The sequence below is a fragment of the Genypterus blacodes genome, unplaced genomic scaffold (genome assembly GCF_046128005.1).
Source record: "Genypterus blacodes isolate CSIRO-AG114 ecotype Tasmania unplaced genomic scaffold, CSIRO-AGI_Gbla_v1 ptg000232l_1, whole genome shotgun sequence".
NCBI lineage: Eukaryota > Metazoa > Chordata > Actinopteri > Ophidiiformes > Ophidiidae > Genypterus > Genypterus blacodes.
Genome location: NW_027467030.1, coordinates 199,821 through 227,753, shown reverse-complemented (window position 1 = coordinate 227,753; position 27,933 = coordinate 199,821). Strand labels below are relative to the sequence as shown.

Below are 27,933 nucleotides of genomic sequence, written 5' to 3'. Positions count from 1 at the left end.
CAATCCCATTAACCTTAATACGGCCTATTTCAGCCAATCATGAGTTACAGTTTGATCAAAGTTAGTTCCATCTTCACTGGGAGCGACATGAGACAGGATCTGAATGCCTTTGTGGCCGTACTTGTGCTGTCACTCAATGGACCTGTAGTTGTGTGATGTTTGACCCATGGTTTTGATATGTGACATGTAGAGCAAAGGACTTATTATCTCAGGAAAAGCATAGATAGTCATCCATCTTCAGAGAAAATGAGACGACGCCAGGAGTGCAAGAACTACTTGAAATAATTGACTTGTTTGTGAGTCACAAGGTAAGACGATTGATAATCATCCGTTCCTTGAGGGCCACAAGGTTGGCAGCAAAGACAAAAACAGAAATGAGGCCACATCCCCATGATGCTCTCTGATCAGATTGCTCAGTGGGTGGATAAGTCTTCATCTGTCCTGGTTATGTGATAATACACTTCTGCTTCACACATGGAGTCTTTGCTGCTATACTGGATGCTACACAGATCACAGTAGATTTGTACACACACCCGTCCACCCAAAAAGGAACGAGAACATCAAACCCCAAAGGAGCTTAATCACTATTGTCAGAAATATCTAACACTGGTGATTCTCCTCAGAATGACTCAGCAGTGCTGCCATTCAGGTTTGGTGAGTATTCAGCCATTGCAGACAAATCGTCAATTCTCTAACAGAAGACTCCAGATCCTCTCTCTGCCAGCACACAGTTATTGTTCAAGATCAATCAATAAACCCCAGGATGAAAACACACAAAATATCCTTCAAGATTATTGCAACAGAAACGCCAAGGGGATGTGACAACAACTTTTTTCTATTTTGTGTGTGTGCTCTTACACTACACTACAAACAATGTGTTGCTGTCTAGTTAACTATTCATTTGTCTTCTCTACACTCTTGATTCCCTCCCTCCCACATGGCTCCGTCTCCCTCCATTTCCTCAGTCCTTTCCTCGTGCAGCACCCCTGCTGTCTCTCAGCCAGTCGTCTCTCTTGGCATCCTCCTAGGTGAACTCTTTCCCCCGTGGAATCATCAAGATGGCCTGCAGAAGTGTCTCTACAATTGCTGAGGGACGGCCACATGAACTGAGCTCAGCCATGTCCGTCTTGTTTACAGTCTCCAGAGCCTATGAGCATTTGAGAGGGAGGGAGAACGGGCAGATGGAGGGAGGAAGAGCACAACACATGCTGAGTCATCGGTGATGTAGGGTGAGGTTGGTGGCTGGTGAGGCACAGACTGACAAATACATGAATTCATTAGAGTGGCTTAAATTCACCGTTCAATTAGCTGATTGCTCATTAATAACTGCATATGCCCATTTTCACACACACACACACACACACACACACACACACACACACACACACACACACACACACACACACACGTAAGAGGCCTATTTTTCCTAATTCTGTCCGACAACATTATCAGACCAGAAGAGAACAGCTTGGCCACCTAATCATCACCAAGGATGAAGTTTCAATATTTGCCTTTTCTGATGTCAAAGCTTTGTTTGAGCTTCTGTTTGAATGATGATGTTATTAGCTGGCAGTGCACTGTGATTTATGAGAAGTGGTGCTCATCACTCCGTTCCTGGAACTCAGCACCTGCTTCCCTGGCCTCCTCCAGCTCCACAGACGTGGCCTTAACCTTCTCCTGATGAGTCTGTGATCTTGAGGAGGCCACTGCGCAGCTTGCTCACCTGCTCCCCCGACTCAATGAACGTGTCAGCCTAGGTTGACAACACACACACACCAACACACATGAGTGACAGAGTGATTGTAACAAAGACAGGTGTTTGGTGAATTGAGTGGAGTCAGACAGAGACATGAAGAGTGACTGCAGAGGGAATTGTACAACTGGAAATGAATAGTTTGCAGTACGCAGTTGTACTCAACAGTTGTTGTTAGCTCTACGGCCCGGTCAGAGCTCTGATGGCGGTCATCTCATTGTTATTTTAATTGATATTTCCTCTATTTCCAGCTGTTTTGCTATAGTTGATATAAACAATGAGAGAGTGAGAGTTATTTAGAGTTAATTGAAACTGAAATAGGTTTGTCCATTTTACTAATTCCTTTTTTGCTTACTGAGATAAACTGAGACGAACCATTGTGACCAGGCTATTGCTCTATGACATTACGCAGCAGCTGAAGCCAAATCAAACCTCTAGAAAAGGGCTAGAAAAGCCTAATGTGAAATGAAGTCTGAGGAGTCCAGAGACTTGCAAAGGCAATTAAAGTCAGGTCATGTTTACTGGGCACGAAAATGAAAGCCTCCTGATGTGGAAAAGTGAAAAAAGGCTCTCTCTCTTCCTATTGGGCCGGCTCAGGTCAATGCCTTCATTGCAGACCGTCTTCCTCTCCCCTCCTCTCCCTCGTTTACCCACAGGCCGGCTCGCCTCAGGGCTTTGATCAGCCAGATGCTGTTTTTTAATGTTATTTTGGGGCTTTTTTTAGCTACTGAAGTAAGAGAATAAACCTTGATGGAATGCGGGGAGGATGACACACAACTAAGGCACCTTCCTTACCAGAATCAGAACAGGAACCTTGCAGCTAGGTGGTACACGTTTTAAACAGAGATTACCCAGAGATGCATCTAATAGGACTCAAAAACAATGACATACAATAACACCAACAATACATTGCTAATAAGACTTCCCTAGCATAAAAACACGAAGGCTACCATCTATACACACGGTTCTCAGGTTGTGCCCAGGACCTGTACAGTGCATTATTGAGTTTAGCTGGTAATTGGTATGGTAAGGTTCCATGAACTTTGGCAATGTGATAAGGGTCCTGCTAGCAGCGAGTCATGCAGCTGGTCAGGGGACCTGAACGCCTGGTCACCCAGAGAACGGTGATTAGCTCTGAGTAATGGTGCCTGCCAGTCCAATTAGTGGCATTATGTGTGACCACTACCCTGTGCCACTAATTACAACCAGGCTGGGAGTGTGAGCCAGTCAGAAACAAGCAGAAAAGAGATGTGTTTTGTAGCAATGTGTGTGTGTGTGTTACATCAGACAATGTCTCTCTGTCTGTGTGCGTGTGTGCGTGTGTATACAGCTGACCCTGTCTGCCACAGCATCCACCTCGTCATTTCCAATTACAGTGAGCCTCAGGTCTTCACGGCAGCATCAACCGGCTTACTAGACCTCATTTGCTCAACACAGAGCGTCAATCAGCCGCTAATAAGCAGACGTGGTGCAACACAGCTCCTGGTCTACAGGAACGCTGAGGAGCAGCCACGGTCCTGCAGTGATGTCCTGTGACGCAACAGGAAAGACAGAATTAAGAATTTGCAACTGTGATAGATGAGTTAGTTGACTTTGGAAGAGATGTCATCAATAAATCCCTGTGTCTCTACTTTCAGTCTGTAATCTGTAGTCAACTTGCCAACAGAGAGCTCCAGGAAATATCAGAGAAATCTTTCACTATTATACTCAAACAGAGAAAATGATATTTATATGCAGCCAGAAATCAATGCACAGCCACTATGCTAAACAGTCTTGGTAAACAACATCAATTTACATTAAGGCTCTTTTGTTGTAAAGTTCTGGGATTTTCTAAATCTTTCTAAATGCTGTTTTGGCAGTGATGGTGCAGTTGTTGCTGTTAAACTAACCGGACAAGCAGCTGCTCCCTTTCCTCCCCAGCCTTGCTCAGTGATTGCAACAAAGATGCTCACACTTCCCGCACAGTAACCTTTCCACAGGGTTTGATTCATTGTTTCATTAAACACCTCAAAGCCTTTCAGCAGCACATTCATGTTCTCCTGCTCACTGCTCAGGTACTTAAAGAGCTCAAACGTTGGACTATTGTGGAATTCTGAAATATGGATGCGGTGTGAGGTGAGTAATCAGCCACTGGAGGAACCACAACCTCAAGCTTTTGTTTTTGTGTTTTCTCTCTCTGCATTATTCACATGTCCTTCATTATTGCATTTGCATATGAAAAAAAGTCTGTCTCTACAATCTTCTATGATAGGACTAACACAATGAGTATTGGATAATATTTAGAGCTTTTCTATAGTATATAACATCTTTATCAATAGATACACAGACATACTACAATGAATTTTAAGCCCTTTTAATGCCCTGGACCAAAGTAATAAGACAGAAGCCAGATTCAAACAGGCACTGGATGAGGACATGAGGTTTTCTATGAAATATGAGGTCTTTCAAATGCATACAAACCACTTCAACTCCACTTCCTTTCACATCTTCTGCCAGAGGTCCCATTTAAGTGCACAGAGTATCACTCGCATGCAAAAACCTGCGTGGCGATGCAACAGTCATTAAGAGGAACATCTTTGGGAACCTCGTGAAGACGAAGTCCCCTTTATTCTATTCTCTGCTAGTAGTGAGCGTAAGGACGAGTTGATTGTCGTGTGTAAAGTGAAAGAACATGTTGAATTAATCAACACCTCCTCCCACTGTTAGAGCAACAACTGATGAAGGTAAAGTTGGTGTAGAGCAGATGAAGAGGTCCTTAAAGCGCTGAGGCATTGTGCAATTCATACTGAGCTCCTTTTCTTTTTGTGAGGAGACGTATGTGCACAGTTGTACCCGACTAATCAGCAAACAATTTCACCTCCTTGTACGCGGCAGCACAACTGAGCTGTGTTAATGTGCTCGTGTCCTTTTGGAACGAGAGCATGCAGGGTTTGTTTTCTCCAAGACTGAAAAACAGAAAATGAGCGGATGGGGGGCCGGAGAGGAAGGCGTATATTTTTCTCATTTATAAAGGAATTCATCTTAGGACAGAGTGTCAGGCGCTACTTGAAGTACTTCCCAATAGACTCATACAGAGCGCAGATTGCTCTAGATAGCAATTGAACATGGAGTGTATAGCCACCGCATTGCAGTGTTTTCCTGCACGCATCGTTCCTGGAAGAGGGATTTACAAACTAACAGGTGGACAAAAGCATCATGTTATAGGAATGACATTGCTTTTCTAAAACAGCTAATTATCCAAAGCTTGTCATGGTCTTAGTCACTGATTCACTCACACACCTCTCAGCTCTTCATCTAGAAGGTAGATGAAAGCCACCAGGAGATGTTTTTTTCTTTTTAATGCTTGAGTGATTTCATGATACGAAAACAATTTAATGCAAATTTGTCTGCAACCAAAATCTTCTTCAGACAATAAACAGTCAGTCAGTGCAATCAAATCAATTTTGCGCGACATACAGCGACCCCGCGACCCACTAGAGGATAGGGGTTGGATGATGGATGGATATAGATGTGTCACATGAGATGGACTAGACATATAATAACTGCCATGCAACAGTTTGAAATATTCATACACTATTGACGGTCATTAAGGTGGCAAAGACTGCAAATCCATGAAACTCAAAATGCTGCAAAATCTTCATAGCGACTGTCTGATCATAAAGGCCTCGGGAAAAAGTTTAGCCCACAACGGTTTCACTCAGTTACCCCAGAAACCAGCCGCTGGAGGGTTTGGATGGAGCCAAATTTGGAATGAAATGAGCTTCAAGGAGATAAAGTCTCCAGCCTTTACAAGTCAAATTTTCTGGTTAGTAAGCAGGACTACAATAACAATAATAATAATAATAATAATACTAATAAGGGAATACATTTTCTACGTGCAGCTTTAAGAATATGCACATGCCAGCTTTAGTTTCACACTGCACCCACAATAATTACACATTTAGATTGAACTGGAAGCCATTGCCGTAATTGTTACTGTTCTGTTTGCAAAGACATATTGAGGAATTTAAAGTGTGAAGCTGGCGGTCATTGAGCCAAAAAGTCATTAGCAGGCGGTCAGAGAATATTCTTAATAAATCTTGGGGTTAATTTAGGTAAACAACATTATCAGTCCCCTGCAGTGTACACCACATGTAAATAAGCTTTAGAATGGAACATTTGTGGTTTCCCCTTTGTCCCTTAAACACTACCCCTGTGCCAATGAGCAAGGCATTGAGCCTTCTGCTGCTCTGGTGGTGCTGATCAGTGAGCAGTAGCAGATGTGTTTGGCTGTAAATGTGCGAGGTGCTGGAGTGTGTGCTCAGTCAGCCTGGCCTGGGCACATGAAGAGTTAAAGAAAAAAGAAAACTTGATTATCTGACAGATGAATTAATAAGAATGACTTATTCTTATTCGTTGCACATTCAAAACTCCAATTTGTTGGCATTGAAGAGATTCAGTTGGAAGGGAGCTACTTGGAGCAGGAGACCAAATACAAAATGACAGCGAATAACTGTGACAAATGGCATCTGTGAGAAGAGTTCCATTTAGAGGGGATCAGCAACATAAGGCCAGCAGGCTGAGACAATTCATATTCTACGCTCAGACAGCCCAGCAATATAACTCACTGCAATTATCAACTACATGAATGCTTTTGTATAATCTGAGGCACAACTGTATCTTTGTGTCTTTTATGTTGTTTTCATATTACGATCTCTTTTCACAGAACTAGTAGAGCCTAGAGTGGAGAGGAGGGGAGAAGCCACAGCAGGACAGAGGAGATGTGAGTGAGGCCAAGTTACATCAGGACAGGGCGGCGATCTAATCTGCTTTCATTTCCGCCTTTTGGTTTAAGAGTTATTTGTTTTAATTTCCAGACGTTTGGGTTATTTCCTGGGTAAAAGATTGTAGGGTGACAAACTGCCACGCTCCCTCAAATTGTGTGTGTGTGTGTGTGTGTGACGCTAGTGCGATACACCCTCTCTGAACTCCCGCTTGCCTTTCTGCTCTGTGATCCCGACCTGGAATACCAGGGGGTCACAGCACTGCGGGAACACATGCATATAGACAAGTAAAAAAGTGGATATGACAACTCACATTTGTACTCAAATGCAAGTTCACGTGTGTGTGGTACTTCCCACAGTACCACACACACACACACACACACACACACACACACACACACACACACACACACACACACACACATGCACGTACAGTCGGAAAAGAGAGAATGATCTGAAAATGGGGGTCAACATCCTTAAGATAATTTAAATAAAGCCAAACATTATGGAAATAATATTTTTTTTATTCACACCATTCCTATCATTGCATCTTATCACATCACAAAAATATATAAACATGGAACTAACATGTTTCTATTCTAACAAACCAATAACCAGGGTCCTTGTTTCCTTTCAAAGGGACTTGAGTGGACATGTGTTCACACCCATGAACCTCAGCTGACACAAAAACACACATAGCCACAAAAAAGCTCAATCCATTAGTGGAGAGTCGATGCCTGTGGTTTCTATAGCGATGCATGGCTCTTTGTCTGCAGAGGCTTGCAGTCGAGCCTCGTATTGACAGCCGTATGGAGCGAGCGGCGTTCGGCTCTGAGAGGCCTTTTTCCATCCGATCTACAGGGTAGCTTTTAGCTGCACCTCATGCTGCGTGCTTTAAAGGTGTTTTAAAGTGGTCTGGAATCACAAAACCTGCATAGAACAAACAGCAAAAAGACACTGGAGAGGGAAAGAAGACAAAGCCCAGGTATTAGTTGTGCTGATGCTCTGGACTGAATGGACAGAAAGTAACACGGTGGAGTCGAACACGCTGTGTAAAGGGATCCGTGCGGTGCTGTGTCTGGAAAACAGCAGGCAATGTTTGTGTGCGAGTGCTTGTGTATGAGTCCTCAGCCAACCTGGGTTTGCCACAGTGCCTGGCTCATGGGCACTACAAATAGGTCACAGTTGAGTCTTCATGAAGCTCCCTGGGGAAATCACCTGACACACACACACACATGGAGATAAACATTCATATCTCAGTCTGCAGTCATTGATCCATCTCTTTAATCTTTAAAGTCCACTGGCACGGCAATGAATAATTAAACCCCAGTTCATTACCTAATCTATCATCATATATCTACGGCCATTTTTAGATGCTGACCCGTACTGTAATGTATGGACCAATTATAAACCCCTATTTCCGTCTTGTGTTTGTGTTTGTTGCTGTATAAGCTGAGCAAACAGGACGTTTACAGTGTGACAGGTTTGTGTTTACGCTGTCATTCCTAATTGTGGCTGTTTATTGTATTTGCACAAGAGCAACAAAAAGGAATAAACCTCACAGTGGTAAAATATGACAATGACCAAAACAACAGAGATGGGAGGCAAACACTCCTAGGGGGCTCATAAGGACTTCTCACCTGTGATATCACTGTGCCTCTCTGAGCTGAGCTTTCTCATTACAGCTCTGTAATGACCAGGAAATGTGCCAACACGCAGGCTGCTACACTGTAGGCTGCAGGGAACCAATGGTGAAGGTGTGGTCTGTAGTCTGTGGAGACCGTGACTCCACAGAGGTTAAATCCTTGGCATCCTCACCAGTCTGTCAGAACTCATTACTGCAGTGTAGGATCCCCTGAGTGCAGATGTAAATCAGGCAATGGGAGAACTTTACAACACTCTCAGTCAACCACAGACAGCCCAGCCTGATTTGTTTCGTTGCTGGGGGACTTTAACAAGGCAACCCTAATGTCTGTGCTATCTCAGCTCCCCCAGCATGTTACATGAGAAACAAGAGGGAATAATACACTGGATCATTTATATACAAATATCAACAATGGATACACTGTGGCCCCCTTACCTCACATTGGCAGCTCTGCCTACAGGCCCTGGGTGAGACAGGAGCTACTCGTAGTGCAGGACATCAGAGTGTACAGAAACAGGTGGCTGTTCCATCTCTACAGGGCTGCTTTGAATTCAAGGCGTCCCACCAACAACTCCTGGCTAACGGGGGAGGTTATTGCTCCTTGCTGAGGCGTTATGATGACACGGATACATACAATACTGCAAGAAACGAACCAAAAAGAGGAGTTAGAGAGGCTAAAGGAGTATATCTCCAGTCATTTCACTGACACCAAGGACACAAGGGGGTTCCAGACAGCTACAGGCTACAAACCTGGAGCATGAAAAAGGACAAATAAAGGAATGTTGAATCTTGATCTTGAAACCGAAGAAGCCTTTTGGATGAGCGGTAAAACATCTTCAAGCCTTTACTAGGATGACTGAGATCCTGCAGAGACATGACACCAATGTTCTGACCCATGCATGCCTACTTTCCATTTATGCTCATTGTTTTCAAAAGCACATCTGTGATCTTGTTTCCATTTCTTTTTCAATGTGTATAACGCTCGCGGTGCTAGACATTACTTTATATTCATTTCCACGTGATGTAAAGACTAAACGTGCAGACACTGGCAACACAGAACAAATGGTCAGCAGGAATGTTAAGGACAAATGATTCATAATGTACTGTAGGGGCTCAAATGTGAGCAACAGCATTTTGACTCATTTGACCGCACGCTGCATATCTTATTGAATTTCACACAAAAAACAGAAAAATGTGCTGGAAGAGGGAAAACATAAACTTTCCCCTGAGAGCATAGTAGAACATCTGATACTGTCACTCAGTGAATAAAAAATTAGTTTGCTATTAATACAGAGATTTCAATATAAAAGGTCATTCATTGAACGTTATATGGGGACTTGCTTATCTCTGCTACATAATAAACAAAGCCAGGTTGTTATTTGGACCATCTGTGCACAAACAAGAACACCTTTTATGTTTCTTGTGTTTGTTTTTTCTTACACAGACCTAAAAAGCAAAAACCTGCCCGGTCGTGTTTGTAATGAAAAGCTGATGAACCTTAGCTTGCATCATTTTCTTCCCAGACTATTGATTAGTCCATGATAATATCAGCTAAAACGCTGTGGGAACTGTCATAACTTTACAATAGACTTTAATTGAGTCATTATATTTGGACAAATAGATTTCCAATAAAACTGTCAACCCAGCGCTGATGTATTTGCTACATAACGATCAATACCGCTATTATGCATGGAAACTCTCCAAAGAATAATGTGCACATATGAAGATGGAGCTACAGTACGTGTTATTGTAGTGTGTGAAAATGTGTGTATTCCATGCTTACTGAGGGAGGAATACCTGGGAGATTTCACACCGAGATAAAAACGGGACTGCAGCGCTGAGAAAGTATTGATATTCAGATTTCCAGCTGATAATATCACAAGTCTGCAGGGGACAAGAAAGCAGAAAACTTAACAGAACTTGAAAGAGAGAAAGAGAAGAGGGCTGATAGGGACGCAGGGGGAATATTACAGCTTTAAACTGCGACATTATGAGGCCTTATTATCACAACGAACAGAGCAGAATGAGAGAGTTTGACCTGGACTGTGAAGAGACAAAAGCAGAGATAGTTCAGTTCAAATGTCAAACCTCTTTTAAATTGTCTTCTAAAGTTTAACCCATTACTGTGCCTTATGTAAAGCACTTTGAACAGCCTTTGAGTCTGACAGGATACTAATGCATACATTCTGCAGGTTTAGCAGGCAAGCCAATGGAACACTACAGCAGCACATCAGTGCATCAACCAAAGCTTTGTTACTATAAGGTCAGGCTGGGGTTCATCAAGAATTGTTGTTTCTAAATTATATAATGGGAATTATAAGCAATTTGGGGGTCAAGTTAAGGTCACGGAAACAACTTACAATCATTTTGTGGATGAAAAGATTTTGAATTGAGCTCAAAACGTCAAACCAAGATCAGGATCACTGGAGCCAGGAGCATTTCCCTTAAGATACCAGATGGGTACAATGATGATGATGTGCAATGGTGTCCGTCTCATCCTGTGTTATTGTCTGTACCTTGGAGATATCGCTTAGATTGAAGAGGTCGTGTATCTTGGTTGCTGTAGGAACAAAACGAGCTGACACTTGGGCTCCTTCTCCTCCGTTCTTAATCTCCTGCAGTGTCTGGTTGAGCCACACAGTCTGGGAGTCCTACATGGAAGGAGGAGGACAGGACATTATACACATCTTGTAAACAACACAGCCATAACAGTAGGACCTGATACTATAGTTTAATAATCTGTGAGTACTTATACTATTATTGTACTGTATGGATTTGCAAACTGTACCTGTAAATTGAAGTTCTTAAGAAAACTCAACTAAACCAAAACCATTCCCCTGTGCATCTTATGATTAGTTTCTGTTCATTAGATTCTTATGAACAGTTGGTGAAATTGATTTAGAGATCCATGAGTACAATTTATAAAGTGAGAGAATGTTTTGTAAATACATGGATACAGAATATTAAACACAGGAAATGAGTTTCAATATCTGTGGGTCCAAATCTGCAAAAAAAATGATTTTCATGTCCCACCAAATCTCTCCTGCGTCCAATGGGGCTCGGTGGAACTTAAAATGCAATCACACTATCAAAGGGAAACGTAAAACAGAACAGGCGGAGGAAGTGGGAGGAAGGACACACACAGATGAGTGTAGATGGGAAGTAACAAAGCCATTTTGTGTTGTCAATTTCACATATTCAAGGACCAAGGCAACTCTATCAATGTTTATTTCCTGAATGCAACATGGCTCGGGCTTATTTGAAAAGCAAATCTATCGTGCTCCTTTGTGGCAGCAGATGAAGCAGGGTAGAGAGGAGGGAGAGTGGAGAGATAGAGGGGTGGAGGGAGGGAGTGAGGGAGGGGGGGGGGGGGCAAATAAGGGGCCTAACGGAGAGTAAGAAAAGAGTGCTGGGGACAAGTGGTGAAGGTAAGATGGACCAGAAAAGGTTGATAGGAGGACAACAACAGAGATGAAAGACTGCCAGAAAATTGAAAAAGACTGAATAGAGACAAGAGGTGAGGTGGAGGGAGAGAGTGAGCGAGCGAGCGAGCGAGCGAGCATGGAGAGGTGGGAGCACGGAAAAGTACAAACTACCCAGTGAAACAAAAAAGACAGAAAGAGGCAAGCAGGAAAAATGAGAGCAAGGAAACATTTCAGGCATCATTTTCTCTGGGGTGTTGGATTCGAGCGAGAGTGCCTGCAATTCGGCAGTAGTTATCATTATTGTCACGGATATAATCATAATCAGGGTAATTCCAGTGAGGCAGGTTAGAAAGGCGGATGGCAAAGGGTGATGAAGGAGGATAAAATGTCAGACAGGAGGAAGAAGAACAGCACCCGGAGCAAACATGGAGACATTAGGATGAGAGAAAGACACCGGAGGCAGAGGATGTAGGAAAGACACACGAGCCCTGCCCTGATGGTGTCATTTAGAAAATCTGGGTACATTAAGACAACAATGAGCGATGGAAGGGAATGAAAGAAAAACATATTAAGTTTTCTTGGTGGAGGAACAGTAAAGCTGTGCGCAAAAAAATAATCAATCTTTTCTTTCTATGACCCAGCTGAGATTATTCAATTACAAATCCATTTGTAAATCCTTGTCTATGTAGGGGCTAATGAGCTCCTTTAAGTTATTTTCGGCGGCTGTTCTAATGAAATATTGCAATGCATTTAAAAATCAACCAAACGTGTTAAATGAAAAACAACCGTCGCCCTGTCAGGAGGGAAACGGAGAGAGATGATCCACGGGAGTTCAATGACAGAAAGCTTGTTTTGATGAAGCTGAAGTGAGAATGCAAGTGAGTCGTGCGCCCACCAGGGGGCGCTTCACACGCAAGCAAGAACACAGCCTACTAAACATCAGGAACAAACATATAGCATAAGACATCTGTGCAAGAAAAGACCAGAAAATTAAAGCTGTGACAACTTAACAACTTCCCAGTCAAACACACACACACACACACACACACACACACACACACAAAGAGAGGTAATTACAGACGGTAATTAAGAGGTAATTATTGCATAGACACTAAGGAGTGTCTACGTGAGACCAAGTAATTGATAATGTCTTCATCTGACACACGTATACAGGTAGACTTTGCTCAGTTCTACTCTACAAACCCCTGCCCTCCCACCCCCCCTAATAATATAGTATAATGATCGTAAATCAATTGGGAGAAATGGAAGACTGAACAAATGACTGGGAGTAACCATGGTGATATGCAGAGAGATACAGATGGGAGGAGAAGTTGTTAAGACCTGTTAAGTCTGTAAGGGTTAGGATTGAGACAGCACTGTCTCACACCTCAACACGCCAGACAATCAGATCAATAACACTGCCAAAATATGGAATACATTTGCAGCTCACAGTGAAGCTTGAACTAAATCGACTAAAACACAACAGCACTGAGATTAGGGGGCAAAATCTGAGTCAAACAAGCGCAAAATAGAGTTCTAATATCTGCATTTAGTCAATGAGGGATTAAATTGCCTGCTGAAAGGTGTTTGTCCAATAAAACTTCTGCTAATGTGACTTCAAAGACAGATACAACAACTGTAGCTCCTAAAATACTAAACTTTACGTAGACCATACCATACTTTATACCAAACTCTATTATCTAAAATACCACTGGTTGTGATCGCAGCACCTAAAAGCCACCAAAAATATTCATTGCCAGCCAGCAGGAGACACAGAGAGAGAGAGAGAGAGAGAGAGAGAGAGAGAGAGAGAGAGAGAGAGAGAGAGAGAGAGAGAGAGAGAGAGAGAGAGAGAGAAGTCTTTGAGCTAAAATATTGAAAATAGGTGTGAGAGTAAAAGAGTGAGGGTGGAAGAGATAGACCGATATTGGCAAAATGAGGCGAGCCAGGTGAATGCATCAAAGTGGAGAAGATAAGGGCAGAATAAGCGAAATTGAGCTATTAAAAAGAGATGCATGGCTCAGATTTAGAATAAGAGGAAGGAAGAGGGAGAGGGAACCACTCACAGAGGCTGGAGGGAGGAAGATGAATAGATGAGCAGATGAACACAGAGAAGGAGAGTGGGTGAAGGATAGAAAGTTGGAAAAGGCAGAGAGAGAAAGCAGGTGTAAGATTCATGAAGAGCACTTATCCCAAAATATATACGAATCCATGGCAGGAAGTGAGACAGATGTAGACGAGAGAGGAGGGAAAGATGGTGGGGAGAGAGCTGCCAGGTTAGAATGACTCTTGTTTAGAGTAGTCGCAGAGGAAGGTTGGGTGGTAATGGTGATGGATGTGGAGAAGGAGGAGGGAGGGTGGCGGCGGCGGGAGGGGGGGGTTTGTGGTGACGGATGGTGATGATGGTGATGGTGGTAAAGGTTGGGGGGTGATGAGTGCCTCCATCATCCCTGGCTCTCTTAATAGCCCTTCATCAGATCCGTCCAGCGCTGACGTGACTCAGCCTAATTGCGGCGCCTTGGAGCGACGCGGCACTCTGCCTCTAATTGTAGTGAAGCCGAGATGGAGGCTATTCAGAGCCGCCACGTGTTTTGGAGAGAGCGCGCACACGCACAAACACAACACACCGGGAAATAGACACGGACGCAAGCACACAACACCTGCGCAAGTTCACATTTGCATGGCCGCTGCTCATGCTGGGAGTGAGGCCGGCTTGTCCTACCTTATATTTAGCCATGTGTGTGTGTGTGTGTGTGTGTATTTATCCAACACTGTCTGTCTGCTGAATTCATTTAATAGTGTGTGTGTGTGTGTCTGTATGATTTAATTTACAAAATCAAAATGCATGAACAGAAAAACACACTTTGACTGAATGAACGCCCTATCCTAACACCTCAAACCTAACAACAACACGCCCAACCTCAAGCTTTAGACAAACCATGATGCTAAAGAAGAGAAAAGGAAGAGGGCAGAGTCTTAATGTACATTTGTTGTACAGCTGAGCTCTGTACCCCAGACTTCCACTAAACCACAGACAGAATCAAAGAACAACAACACATGGAATCAAGCAAATACAAGAAAAACTGTGGAGTATCGTCATCTTTCTCTCTGAAGTCAAACATGTTGTATCCCTGCTTTCAACCAAAGAATGCAGACAGTGAGCAGTTAGTGTGCAGAAAGGTTGGAGAAAAAACATTTGCATCAGTTCCCAGGTCACAGATGAATCATAAGAAAGGTATCCATATATAAAGGGGCAGGGTTATGGTTGGCTTCCACCACAGATGGCACAAGAGAAAGAATCATCAACAGAGCTAAAGAGAAACAAAGGGAGGCAAACATGCATGGAATGATTCAACACATGGAGATGAATGCAGCCCTGCCAATGTGATACACTGTTCCAAGCCCCTTATCTTAGGTAGGTAAGTAGATTTATGGCTAATCAAGATGACCACATTACTCTTCAGGGTATTATTCAATAACATCTCATGCAAATAGCTCATAAAAGCTTTACGGCTCCATTAATGTGACCATATGCACATGTAAGCACGCTGCTATAGAAAGTAGCTTTAGGCATTCTTTGATCATTTGACAGAAACGGGGCGAACATACACAGCTTCACACAGTTGGTTCCCGCTCCGATGTGTTTCAGTGGGCGTGGGCAGCGTGTGTCACATTTATGGACACATAACGACGTAAAAATAAACTTCCAGAGAGCAAGAAAGTTTTGTTAAACTGGCTCACACACGCAGTAAAAAAATGATGGACTACTGACAGCTTTATGTCACCTCCGCTATTCACAGTTGTGATTATACAACCTTCATAAATGTCTCAACAGAAGCACATCTGGCCCCACAAGGCCTTCTATGGTACAGTGAGGAATATCGCAGTTTAGTTTATTAGTTCATTTACTGATGACAATGCACAGGGAATGATTGCAACGCAGCTTCTTTCACTATTCACTGCAGCTGCACAACAAATCGTCAGCTGCAGGCCGCGGGCAGAAGACAAGGAGGTGACAATCAACATTAACGCACATTCATGCTGCACATTATCAACAGGGTGACAATCTAATAACACCCAGACAGCAGAGAAAGTGCTAACTAATTAAAATTACAAGTGTATTCAACGATTAATGGATTTGCTCTGTGATGAATGGATTCTTGTGAGGTACGGAAACGCTCATTGTCAGCGTGTGTGGAGAGAGGAGAGGAGTATCTTTACACTGGTTAGTTTGTGGTGTTTTGCTGGCTGCCAGTCTGTCCCTCTGGTAATAAGAGCCAGACTGTCAGCTAAATGCATCAAGTCACTTGGATTTCCTGTTTTCAGCTCCTAATCCAGGCCCGGCTTTGGGATTCTTCTCGCGTTTACCAACCAGAAAGAACGAGTTTATCTGAAAACATTTTCACGAGCTATGATTGAATTGATTTAGTAAATGTTTAACCATGGATTTGTCATTTATTGCTGATTTAAAGATGATGTCTTTTAAGTCTAAAGCCATTTGAAGAACACCAAAAACCAGCAGAGATTATACTGAAATGACAAACAATTCATTCCCATTCGCTTTTTGGTGATCAAATGTTCAATTTTTACAACATAAATGTACTAAATAAGACTGAACAGTACAAACAATAAACTCCACAACCCATTAACTATGCCGCACAAACACCCATTATCCATTACAGCCATTATTCTCGATGTGTGTGTGTGTGTGTGTACATATGAACCTGAGTTGATTGAACATTTGCCTCCGTCTTTCTCTCCACTTCTTCACTGAAATAACAAGCAATAAGTTAAGAGTAACTCGGAAATCTTTCTACTAATTACTCTTCAAAACATGTCTGACCTCTCCAAGGAGGACGAGCTGAGGCCAGATGCATCTCCACTCCTGAGAACTCTCTCCTTCTGCTACACTTTCATGTTCCAGTGAACAGCTCGCCAGTTCAGGGGGAAATCAGTCCAGGTTTGCCGGTTTTGGAGAACTTACTTTGTAACCTATTCCAATATAATTTGGATAATTGAGGCAATTCTTATTTATTCATACTCTTATTAATATATTTGCTATGTTAAGGTAACAGGAATTGTCACTCACACACATGCAGCTGCCAGACACAAACTGGAAGGACACGGTTATACGGTACAGTCATAAAGTCCATTTCCGTTTTTAATTCTGAAGTAATTGTCTCGTCTACAGCTCATCAATCCGGTCCTTAACAGGTTTCTCATCTATGAGGTGGAGACGCGGAGCAGCATGTGGGACAGAAGAAGTGAGATGAAACATCAATACAGATTCCTCAGTAAGCATTGTGTCAACACATGCAATTACCCTAATCATCACTTTAGATAAATCCTCTTGTTGCTGCTTAGTCTAAGTCACATTAACACCATGGTGACAAGAGGAGATTCTGCTTCATCCCTTGTACTCTCAACTTCTGGTGACTTTGCGATCTTAGATTTACTTTAGAAGCCACTGCAAACCGTATATATGTCAACGTATTCACCAAAGGTGCAACAAATGATTTCAGTGTGAAGAATTTACAGTATTTATGAGTTCATGACAAATGGAACTTCAAAAAAGTCCTTTGCTGTATGTATTACAGTATGACAAAAAGTCTGGAATAATAAAAGCCCCAACTTTCACCAGTTTAGCCTGAGCTACTTTATGTGGGGCTCACACACACACACACACACACACACACACACACACACACACACACACACACACTCTGGTACCACCGGTTTGATTCGCTAACACCACAGAGCAAAGGGAGACACACAACGACTTCATATATCAATGAGACCCAAACAGCTACGGGGAAAAGACAGACAAACACACCAGAGGAAACACAAACACACGTCTTTACAAGTACAACTGTCACAAGCCTTCTGGGATTGAGCCTTTTGGCAAATAAAGGTAGCGGGGAGAGATAAACAAGTCGAGTTGAGGAGCAGTCAAGCGCTCAAGCATGCATATGCAATCACACACATATTCATATACACTCACAAATCTACTGACACACTTATACACATGGACACATCACACAGCTAAGCAGATGGTACACTGAGGAGACACTACTACTCTACAAATCCTGATTGATATGAATACGGAGGAGGATGGGAGGTGGGGGGGGGGGGGGACTTCATGGTGAGAAGGTAGAAATGTGATAGAATCCAGCATGATAAAGAAATATGAAGGGGGATAAAAGATGCAAATGGAAACAGTCAAATGCCCTGGTGTGTGCCCGCATCCACACACACACACACACACACCGGAGGACGCCAGAGAGCGATAGGGTGATTGATTGATGGACTGATTGGCAGTTGTGTCCCAGCTGTCGGAGGCGTCGCAGCCATCTCATCTCAGTGCACAGACTGCAGTGCGCAAACACAGCTGGGAGCAGGCAGGGAGGAACAGGTGATCAGAGGGAGAGCAATAGGGAGATAAATATCGCGTTACCGTGATAAGAGGTGGAAGGCATGAAAGGCAATGAATTTGAAGGAAGGGAAACTGGCAGAGCAATTAGTGACGGGTAGATGGGATAGGAGAAAAGAAGGAGAGGAAGCGAAGGATGCAAAGAGGGGGTGAATATGTTCAATAGCTGCGGTGAACATGGATGACTGTGTGTGCACGCGTGTTCCAAACCTGCACAGGTGTGTGTCAAAGTGGCGGCAATAATTTGTTTGTGTCAAAGCTGCCCCGAGAAGTCCTTGGCACAGATTGATTACTTTGGATACGAACAGAGGGAGGAGAAACAGCACAGATCTATACAATCACACCTGAAGGTAAATGTGAACATGGCTGATCTGCTCAGGTTCACCCAGGATGATCATGATGATTAATGATCTAATATTGGTCACATTATGAGGGGCAAGGCGTGTTTGGCTGATTAACACACTGACACAGGGAACTAAAGAGAAGGCAGGTGTCAACATGCAGCTGGATATCATAACAAGGTTGAATAATAAGGTTACTGGGTCACGTGTAAGACGATATCATATGTTGACGCCAGGAGAGGATGGGATGTGATTCTCCAGGAAGAAAGGAGCAAAGTTGTGCAATCGCCCACACTGTGGAGACGAAGCTGAACGTATGAGGCAGTGTGACAGGAAGCTTAGCACGGATTTATATTCCTACCTGGACACACCAGGCTTTAACACATGCACGTGTGTATGCCAAGTGTGTGGCACCGCTGTGGAAAAAAGATTACAGAGGCAAACTGGGAACACACACACACACACACACACACACACACACACACACACACACACACACACACACACACACACACACACAGACCAAACTAAGTCTATAGACACATTGACAACAGAAGCCTACGGTGGCCGGGACAACACATCTGACAGAATCTTGAAGAATCTAAAAACAGCAGAGAACAGAGAGATGGGAGAGCCGCCGCCTACTAGGAAGGATTAATACTTGGTACAAACTGAAGAGCACAAGGCGCACAAACAAACACTCCTCTCCTTAGTGGGCCCTTGGTCTGTTGTGAGCATCTGAATCTATGATGGAACATGCCTGGGTGTGTGAGTGAATAATGGAATGTGCCAAGTAGGGGTTTGTGCGGAGTGAAACAATGCCAATATGTGTGCATGTGTGCCTGCAGGGAAAATGTGTGTGTGCAGAGAGAAGTCTGGGCCAGACCAGGGGAACCAGGGGAAGTGGACGAGAGAGGGGGGAGATGAAGGAGAGAGGAAATGTTGAGGTACGCAGGGAGCGGTTGAATGGATAACAAGGGCAAAGGACAAAGGGGAAAAGGGAGCATACATGATGTGAAGTGAGAGATGAGAGTGAATGGCAGGGGTGGTTTGGCTGTAATCTGCTGGTCCTGGTATCTCCAGTGAGCAGCATCCACACTGGGCCTCAACAGAGATGAAGAGAGGGCGGGGGTTGTGGAAGGAAAAGTGGAGCTGGCTGGCTCTGCCCTACTCCCCCCTCCTCCTCTTTACAGTAGGGACGAATGAGGGTGGACAGGAAGAGAAGCCGTTAGGAAGTGACTCAAGAGAAGGCAATGGGGTTTCCAGGTAATGATGTGTGAGGGTGAAAGCGAGACTGAGTTTTGGAGAGAAACCTTCCCTCCGCACTTGATTGTCTGATGGTGACTGTGTGTGCTTATGTGTGTATGTGAGTGTGTGTGTGTGTGTGCGTGCGCACCGAAAGCAGGGCTCATACTTCACTTCCAATTTCCATCGACATGCCACTTCCATCTCAATCAAGCGTTGCGTCTGCCTCTTTCCACCTTTCTCCCCATCTCTCAATCTTTTCAGAAGAGCTCCCTGGTTTGCTTGTCTCTCTCCTGCCCTGTCAATGGTTCCCAATGTGTTATTGGTCCACACAAAACAAGTGTGTGAGAAACTTCTGTGCACCATACAGTAGAGGAGCTTGGACCCCTTTCTTTGCTGCATTGACTCAAGGGGTGGAACACTTCTCTACCTACCTTGGTGCATGTCAGGTCCTTTCCAGGGGTTTAACTCCTTTCTTGAACTAGTCCCTGGACTTTGGACTTAGAGACATGCAAATTGTCCTGTGCACCTGAAATGCCATTCCCTTTGAAGGACTGTAGACCCATGCCGACATGCTAGGGTTTGCTGGGTTTAGACCCCTTTCAAACGTCTAGTCTAGTTGCCTTTTGCATTTGCTCTACTTCTGCTAAAATGTCACAACACTGTATTACCTGATCCAGAGTATGCTATAACACCAATCTTATATTACTGCACTGCTTGTAGGACTTGTGGTCCCTTAAGATCTGCGGCTATGGAGACAGCTTTATTATTACCTTCCATGTGAGCCCTCAGCAGGCATTTCAGACGTGCCCACTTCACTGAGAGCCTATAGAAAATCCTATCATCTCTAAGCCACTGGAGAAGGTGTAGCACACTTATACAGCGTAAAAACATATTGGCACTGTAATGCTGTGTGCTGAATCCTTTTTCGCAGCAGCTTTACTACAAGCCTACAAGTCTCACTAGCAAATGGCACTGAACTACCAGCCCACTTTCCTGCCACTTGGACTATATTTTCCCTCCTAGAATTTGAATGAAGCGTTGATTGATTGCAATAAGCCGTCCACGAAACAAGTGCTAACAACCAAACTGCAATCTCCTATCTGTCTGACATGATTTACCATAATTCAGATTCATGTTGTGACAAAAAGCAGAAAGGCACAACAGATTTGCAGCACAAGTCAAAGCAGAGCAAAGTTACAACTATGCATTGTTATTCCGTATAGAGAGAGTATAGAATAATGCTGGTTTTAGCTCCTCATTACTTGGGCCCACATTGGCAAAATCAGTGGCTTCTTGCATGTTTTACCCCTCTCGCATGTTCTCTGATCCACAGAGGTGACAGATTTTGTAATTTGGGCACCTGTACTCTGAGTACATGAAGACATCGCATTACAGGAAAGTAATCTGAGCAGTTCTGAAAGTTGGGGGGTTTTGCGAAATCATGTCATGTACTTGTCGTGTGAACTGAGCAGTGGGTCTGGTGTGTGTGTGTGTGCGTGCAGGCAGATCTCAGAAGGTAACAAAGCACTCTATCAGTCCACATAATGGTGGGGAGATTGCTCCTCTAACCTTTTTGTGTTGTGGTTCAGAGAATACTCCAATCGTCCCACAGTGACCAAGGCAAGGACAGGAAGAAAATGACAAAAAAAAAGATTGCATGATGACAAAATACTGATAGGAAGGAAGACAAAGAGGAGATTGAAACAGAAATAGAATAGAAATGAGGAAACGCGAGTGATTGATACACTGATACTGAAATGCTTGTTAGTTTCCTGATGTCTCTTGTTTCTTAGCTACCAAGGTTTGAATAGCCGTAAATTAAAATACATTATAATCCAACAATAGGTTTTCAGGAAACATCTGTTCCATTCTGTGTGAGGGCTGCAGTGGGTGTGGATCGCACACATGAAGTGATACAAACTGCAGCAGAAAATTAGGCCATATTTTCAAAGTGCTAGATAAACAAGCTGAAGGTGTCGGAAAAATCCATGCAAATGTGTGTTCCTGTCAGATCATACTGCTGGTGACTGTGTTGTTTGAGTGGCAAAAAATAAAACGCGCCATAATTGAGAACTGTGGCTTTGTGGGGGAACATCTGCTCTGCTTTGTTGTGAAAGTTGGAGGGAGTGCTGATCTTCTACTCGGAAGGTGACTAAAGACAACACAGCTGTGACAGAAAACAATAATGCTTTAGGAAGATTTGATGATTTATTTTTTTTTATAGATGATCGCACTGATTAGTCACTTTGCTTTGCAGCACAAAGTTACAGCATCGTTTTCATGAACAGCTGCTTTATTTGGCAAATTGCAGTTGGTGTGATTCCAATTTTGTGGATTTGACAACCAAGTCAAAACAAAATGCATGAAAAGACCTTAAGTCATCTTGTCTATTTGTTAATCAACATTAGCATTTTTTTAAAGCAGTTTAATCTGTGTGAGATGCAGCATTTATCACTTTGGATCTGCTGGGCTGGAAGAAAAGTTGTGTTGAAGGCAAGCAGGGACATCGCATCAATCTATAATGCGAGTATGAAAACTTATGTATGCACATGCACATGCACAAGTGTGTGTGTGTGTGTGTAGTGTTGGTGGTGGTGACAGAGGCAGGGGAGAGGAATAGAGAGACAGATAATGAGAAGCGGGGGGAGGTGATGCTGGCATGGGGAGAGGAAGATGGAGACCAGAAATAGAAATGTAAAGAGCAAGGTGTTGAGTCAGAAAATGAAAGAAGCGATGGGAGGCATGGTGAGAGAGTGCGAGAGCGAGAGAGAGAGAGGGAGAAAGAGAGAGAGAGAGAGAGAGAGAGAAAGCATGTAACAACTGCAAGTGGATGAAAGCAAGCAAGAGTTAGTAAGTGCAAAAGGAAGTGAGAGAAAAAGAGAAGACACAAATAGACATGTGAGGTTGAGTCACACAAGACACCTTGAGCAATCTGAAAGCATACAGACGCACAATAGAACCATAGGGAGCACAGGTATTATATACAAATACACACACACACACACACACACACACACCTGCAGTCACACAGTTCTCAAATGTGGAATGAGAAGAGTAAAGAGCAGTAACAGACTCAAAGATAAGGGACAGGAAGTAATAAAGACGGAGGTGGAGGTGGCGGTTAAGTCTCTGTTCTCCTGCTCACTCCGTCCTTCTCTCCCACCTCTCTCACACGCTGAGCCCCATTACCACTTTACAGCATCTGCAGTTGTTGTGTTGCTCTATTGTATTTGGGTCTGAAGAAAGGATCAACACATGCTTACTCCTCTCCAAATCCTCTTCCTTCAAATCACAGCTTTTCAGACTATTTCCATCTGATTCTCTTTGGATGTCGGACCCACTACAACTGACTCAGTCCATTCACTCACTCCAAAATATGAAAACACCAACATAGTTTACAGAAGTGTAAAGGGTAGCACAAAGTTAAGTCTTCAAACTGATTAGAGGCGGGGAAGACGGCCCATTGCAGATGATGAGATACACTCAATTAAACAGGATGGGGTTATACTGCGCCCAGGGGAGTCATACTAAACCAGTAGGAAGTAGAAACCATAACAGAGCAGATTTGTAATATCTGTGGTGTGTGTGTGTGTGCCTGTGTGTGTGTGAAATGAGCATCTGAGAGTTGACAGATACATCTGGATGTTTGGCAGTCTGCGTATGATGTGTGTAAGTGTATGTGTGTGCAGGATGAGCAACCGCCCTCCGGGGACAGCGGATGCGATCGTATGTTGACGAAGCGTCCTGATAGGTGTGATAAATGCCCCAGCACGGCTGCGGCAAAGCCAGGGGTGATAATGTGTAATTTCTTGGAAGGGCCCCTCAGGGACAGATGTTGTGATTTTCATAGCAAATGAGAAATGGACGGACAGAGTGAGAGAGAAAGAAAACAACTGACGAGGTGGGATTATGGCAGATAAAAATAAATGAAGACAATTAATCAAACCGTCTGAGCAAATGAGTTAAGATCTGCAACCTGTCTGCATGTTGGGAAACAGTGGAGGCAGCTTAGTGCTCAGTACATCTACATTCACATGCAGCTAAACAAATATGCTTCAAATAAGACACCAAATACATCAATTTACACCTTAATGTAAATGGAATAAGCACAAATCGAAGTATGTTTACTATGATAACAGACCAGGACAAATAGAGTATTGAGCTGCTGTAACTGTATTGAGTGAGTGTGTGTGTGTGCTTTATAAAGATAGATGTGTTTGTTTGTCCACTCTCTCTGTCAGAACACTGTTCTCCTTGCTCCATGTTTCAGTAGCTTCAAAAGTCTGTCTTGACGGTGAAATCACAGTAACCCAAGAGTTTTGCTTCCCGTTGCTTTCTCAGGACTTTCAATAATAAACCTGAAGCACTTACAAAAAGAAACAAGCTGGTGAAAATGTTTCAAATGGGAGGTAAAGAGGCACAGACTCATTCCCAGGAGAGCTAATAGAGGCAAAGCTTTGCACTGGAGGGGAAAATAGTTCAACCTTAGTTGAACTATGACTCAGATTTAAGATATGGCGTCACGAGTAATGATCGTTAAAAGCAGAGAGTCTCAAGGAAATGAAGGGAACCATTTCCATGTTCACACCTTTTGTATTATTTGTTGTTGTTTTAACTGCACACAATCCTGACTGGAGACAACGTTTGGATGTGGGATAAATAAACTTGAAGAGACAAACAAATGTGATATGTATAAAAATGTGATCAGTACAAGTCAAAGTGTTTTGGGCATAAAACTGTTGACTTTTCTTTGATACAGAAGTAAATGCATTTAATATCTAGATAAATAATTAGCATACCATTAAAAGATGGAGCTTTAGCACCGCTAAGTCAGCTAGAAAAACATTTTCAAAGTGCTGTCGGCCATCCTGAAATATTACCGAGCAAACATCTGTCTAGCCCCGCCTCCCTAGGATATCATAATGGCGTCACTTTATGAACGGTGCTTATTGCAGCACTGGCGAGGGCCTAGCTTTAATTCTATCGTCTGAGGAAAGAGAGTGCAGGAGGAAGGACATACTTCTGTGTTTGCACTCATTGTTTGCACCTCCCAATTGGTAAATGAAGCAAACCCAATTTATTCAGTTAACACATTGACCCATTGTACTCGGAAATGTACGTCTCTCACTCACTCACAACAATGGTAATTCATTTATTGGAAAGTTTTGAGATTGTTTTTTTTTACATAGAGAGAAGAGATGAAGTTGAAGTGTTGTGTTAATGTCTCTAGTTATTATAGATAAAGCGATTCAGGCACAATCAATGGAAATGTATGAACTGCCAATTTATAATTTGTTGCATTTTAAAAACATATAAACTTCAATAGACATCTTTCAGAAACCACATGAAAGGAGAGAAAGAGAGAGAGAGAGAGAGAGAGAGAGAGGTGAATTAATGTAGAGCAGTCTAAGTGGTCTAAAGCAGGTAAATAGACCAGGTTTTCATCTGCGTGTTCAAAGAGGATCCCAGGTGGCATTTTTATTCTCTTGCCCTGGGAACCAGTCTGTTTAAAATCCATCAGAGCCCGTGTCCTGTGGAGACCCACTAGCTTCAGGCACAAAACCTATTTCTAGTCGAAGCCCAAGTGAAAGAAAGGGGTCAGCTCCCTGTGAAACTGACAAGATGGGTCACACGTTCCACAGAACATTGTGGGCTTTCCCCCTGAGGCAGGAGCCATGGATTTGAATGACATGATTTTGGGAGAATGTGATAATTGTCTGGTCACCACATGTGGCTTTCGAATTTGATGGAAATTATACATTGCAGCGGTGAACATTCGTCATCACTGCATTCCCTCCTACATATGTAGAATTTGAGAAAGTTAGCCTTGCATTTAGTAATCCAGAGCACTTAGTACTGTATGAGTGTTTATGCTGCACTTACACTGCATTCAGTGTGTGTGTGTTTCCTACATGGCCTTGTTGTTGTTGCTGTTGTTTCTTTGGCTGAATGGAAGTTCAGAGGAACATTTTCTGCTTCTCTGCAACAATAACCACCACTCACCAAGCAGTAATCTTATTTTGCGGTGACCTTTGTGATGCAGTTATTAATGCTGTGATACAGCAAAGGCCAACAACTCAGAAAACTGGCAGCACAATGCATCAGCAGGTACCAACACTATACACTATGTATGTATGTATGGAATATAAACACAGATGGACACACACACATGAATAGAAAAGGTGCTGTCCTCATAAGTGAGGGTATCTAAGTGGATCAGAGAGATTCAGATACTGAATAAGTGACCAGAGAGACGGAGGAGACGCTGGCTGATGCTGAGCCTGACAGACAGGAGGAGCTGAACCTCACTGTTGAAAGTGTTGAGCCACTCCCAGCGCCTCCACACATAGAATAGATGTCTCCAGCAGCCCATCCAGATCGAAGTGGAAATGAGGAACCAGTGGAGCCTGCTGGAGCAGATGGCTGAGAATCCATTAGCTAATGGCGGAGGAGCCTCCCAGCCAAACTAATGATGCTCTCATTACCACGCCACATGTGCTCCCACCCAGACCATGGATCCTAGCTGGGCCTCAGTGTGGACCAGGTTGCAAGATCATTGGCACACTAAACATAGAACCACAAACACACTGTATCTGTAGGTTCATATGCAATTGAACACGCATGAACACACACCTGGACAAATGCACACAAACATGCACACAGAGGAAAAGAGTTTGTACTACTTACGACTACACACAAGCACACACACACACAAGCCAGCGCTGGGATGAATCCAGGGAGGGGCTGAGACAGAGCAGGAGAGCTAAATTTGGTTAGAGAAAATTACAAAAACATGTGGACTATCCCATCCATCCATCCATCCATCCATCCATCTATTCATCTCTCTCCCCCTCTTTCCTCCTGCACACATGACTGCCACCTCAAAATATGCCATCTGCTTTTCACAGTACGGAGAGACACGTAACAGAGCTGAGATGAAAAATGCAATATCACAGCTGCATAAATAATTCAGCCTGCGTGTGTGTGTGCGTGTGTGCGCTGTGTGCTCGGCATGTGATAATGCACCACTATTTATTCATTTATCTGTTCATCAGATGTTTCTAACAACTCTCACATGCACACTTATCCACATATACATTTATGATACACACACTGCAATGCAGACAGATGTGGCAGCAGCTAAAGGCCGCCTCCTTCTGTCAAGCAGTTCAATGTCAGCATTGGTAAGAGGTGTTTATGTATATTTCAGTGCAACAATGAATATTAAGGGGAGCTGCCGGGTCTCAGAACCATCTCGGGTTAAATAGGCGACGGATGAACTGGTTTCATTTGGCCTCTGTGTTCTCCGCTGTAGGATCACCTTCTAGGCAGAGGAGCAGAAACATGCTTGCATAAACTCACCAAGCAACAAACCAGAGCTGCGGTAAGGCTGAGCCTGACAGCTGACTTGCCTTGCCACAGTCTAATGTGTGTGTGTCTACAGGGAACAAGACAGGGATGATCTCTGTGAGTAGGAGCAGGTCAACAAAGGTCTGGGCTCTACACTAACTTCTCTACTCCTCCTGCTGGTGCTTCTTTCTTCATATTCCATTCAGCACAACACATTTATATCTCTTTCATCTTAGTGTCAGTGATTTAACATTTAATATACATTTTACAGGAATAATACTGTGTTTGTTATTGTTTTGATTTTATGGAGCTTAATGCATAAAAGTGACCAAGGGAGATTATGGGGGAACGGGAATGAAAATGTTAAATTGCCCACAGATGCATGTGAATACTGTATGTATGAAAGCTCAGTCAAGCAAACAACAGCATCTTTGACCCTCTTGACAACCTAGAATATCTATTCTTAGACAATAATGAAGTGCTTAACACCAATTGATTGAGTGTGACTTGTTCTCCACACACAATCAAAGCAGACTGACACCTTGCAAGACATGACAGTTGCACCACATGGTTGACTTCTTTGTGGTATATCTTCCATAGTCGGTAGTCAAGCAGAGAGTTGGTTTCTTAGTTAGATGCACAGACATGAATGCAGCAGAGAGCCATGCTTTGTGTTCATGCTTTAACAGCTTTACCTGCATGGCACCTAGTCATCATGTGTCATCATCTAGTCATGTGTTCTTAAGTCTTTCAGTTAAGAGTTGTTGGCCGATCTGCAGTGGAGAGAGAGAGAGAGAGAGAGAGAGCGAGAGAGAGAGAGAGAGAGAGAGAGAGAGAGAGAGAGACAGCTTGGGTTGGCACTCCAATCCAAGCCATCAAAACACGTAAGCGTGTCCTGGATGCAGTGACAGCAGCTTTCATGACTAACATTACTTTGAAACGCAGAAAAGAAATCGGTATAAACAATGGAATACCGAT

At 43.3% G+C, this 27,933-nt stretch overlaps 1 protein-coding gene across 1 annotated transcript in view; it reads right to left on the bottom strand.

The window, feature by feature from the left end:
- dnah2 (dynein, axonemal, heavy chain 2) overlaps positions 1–27,933 on the bottom strand; it is a 77,262-nt gene that overhangs the window by 47,006 nt on the left and 2,323 nt on the right. Inside the window, exon 2 of the mRNA XM_076170791.1 lies at positions 10,678–10,812. Within this exon, the coding sequence (XP_076026906.1) occupies positions 10,678–10,812 (135 nt within the window). The remainder of the gene's footprint in view (positions 1–10,677; positions 10,813–27,933) is intronic.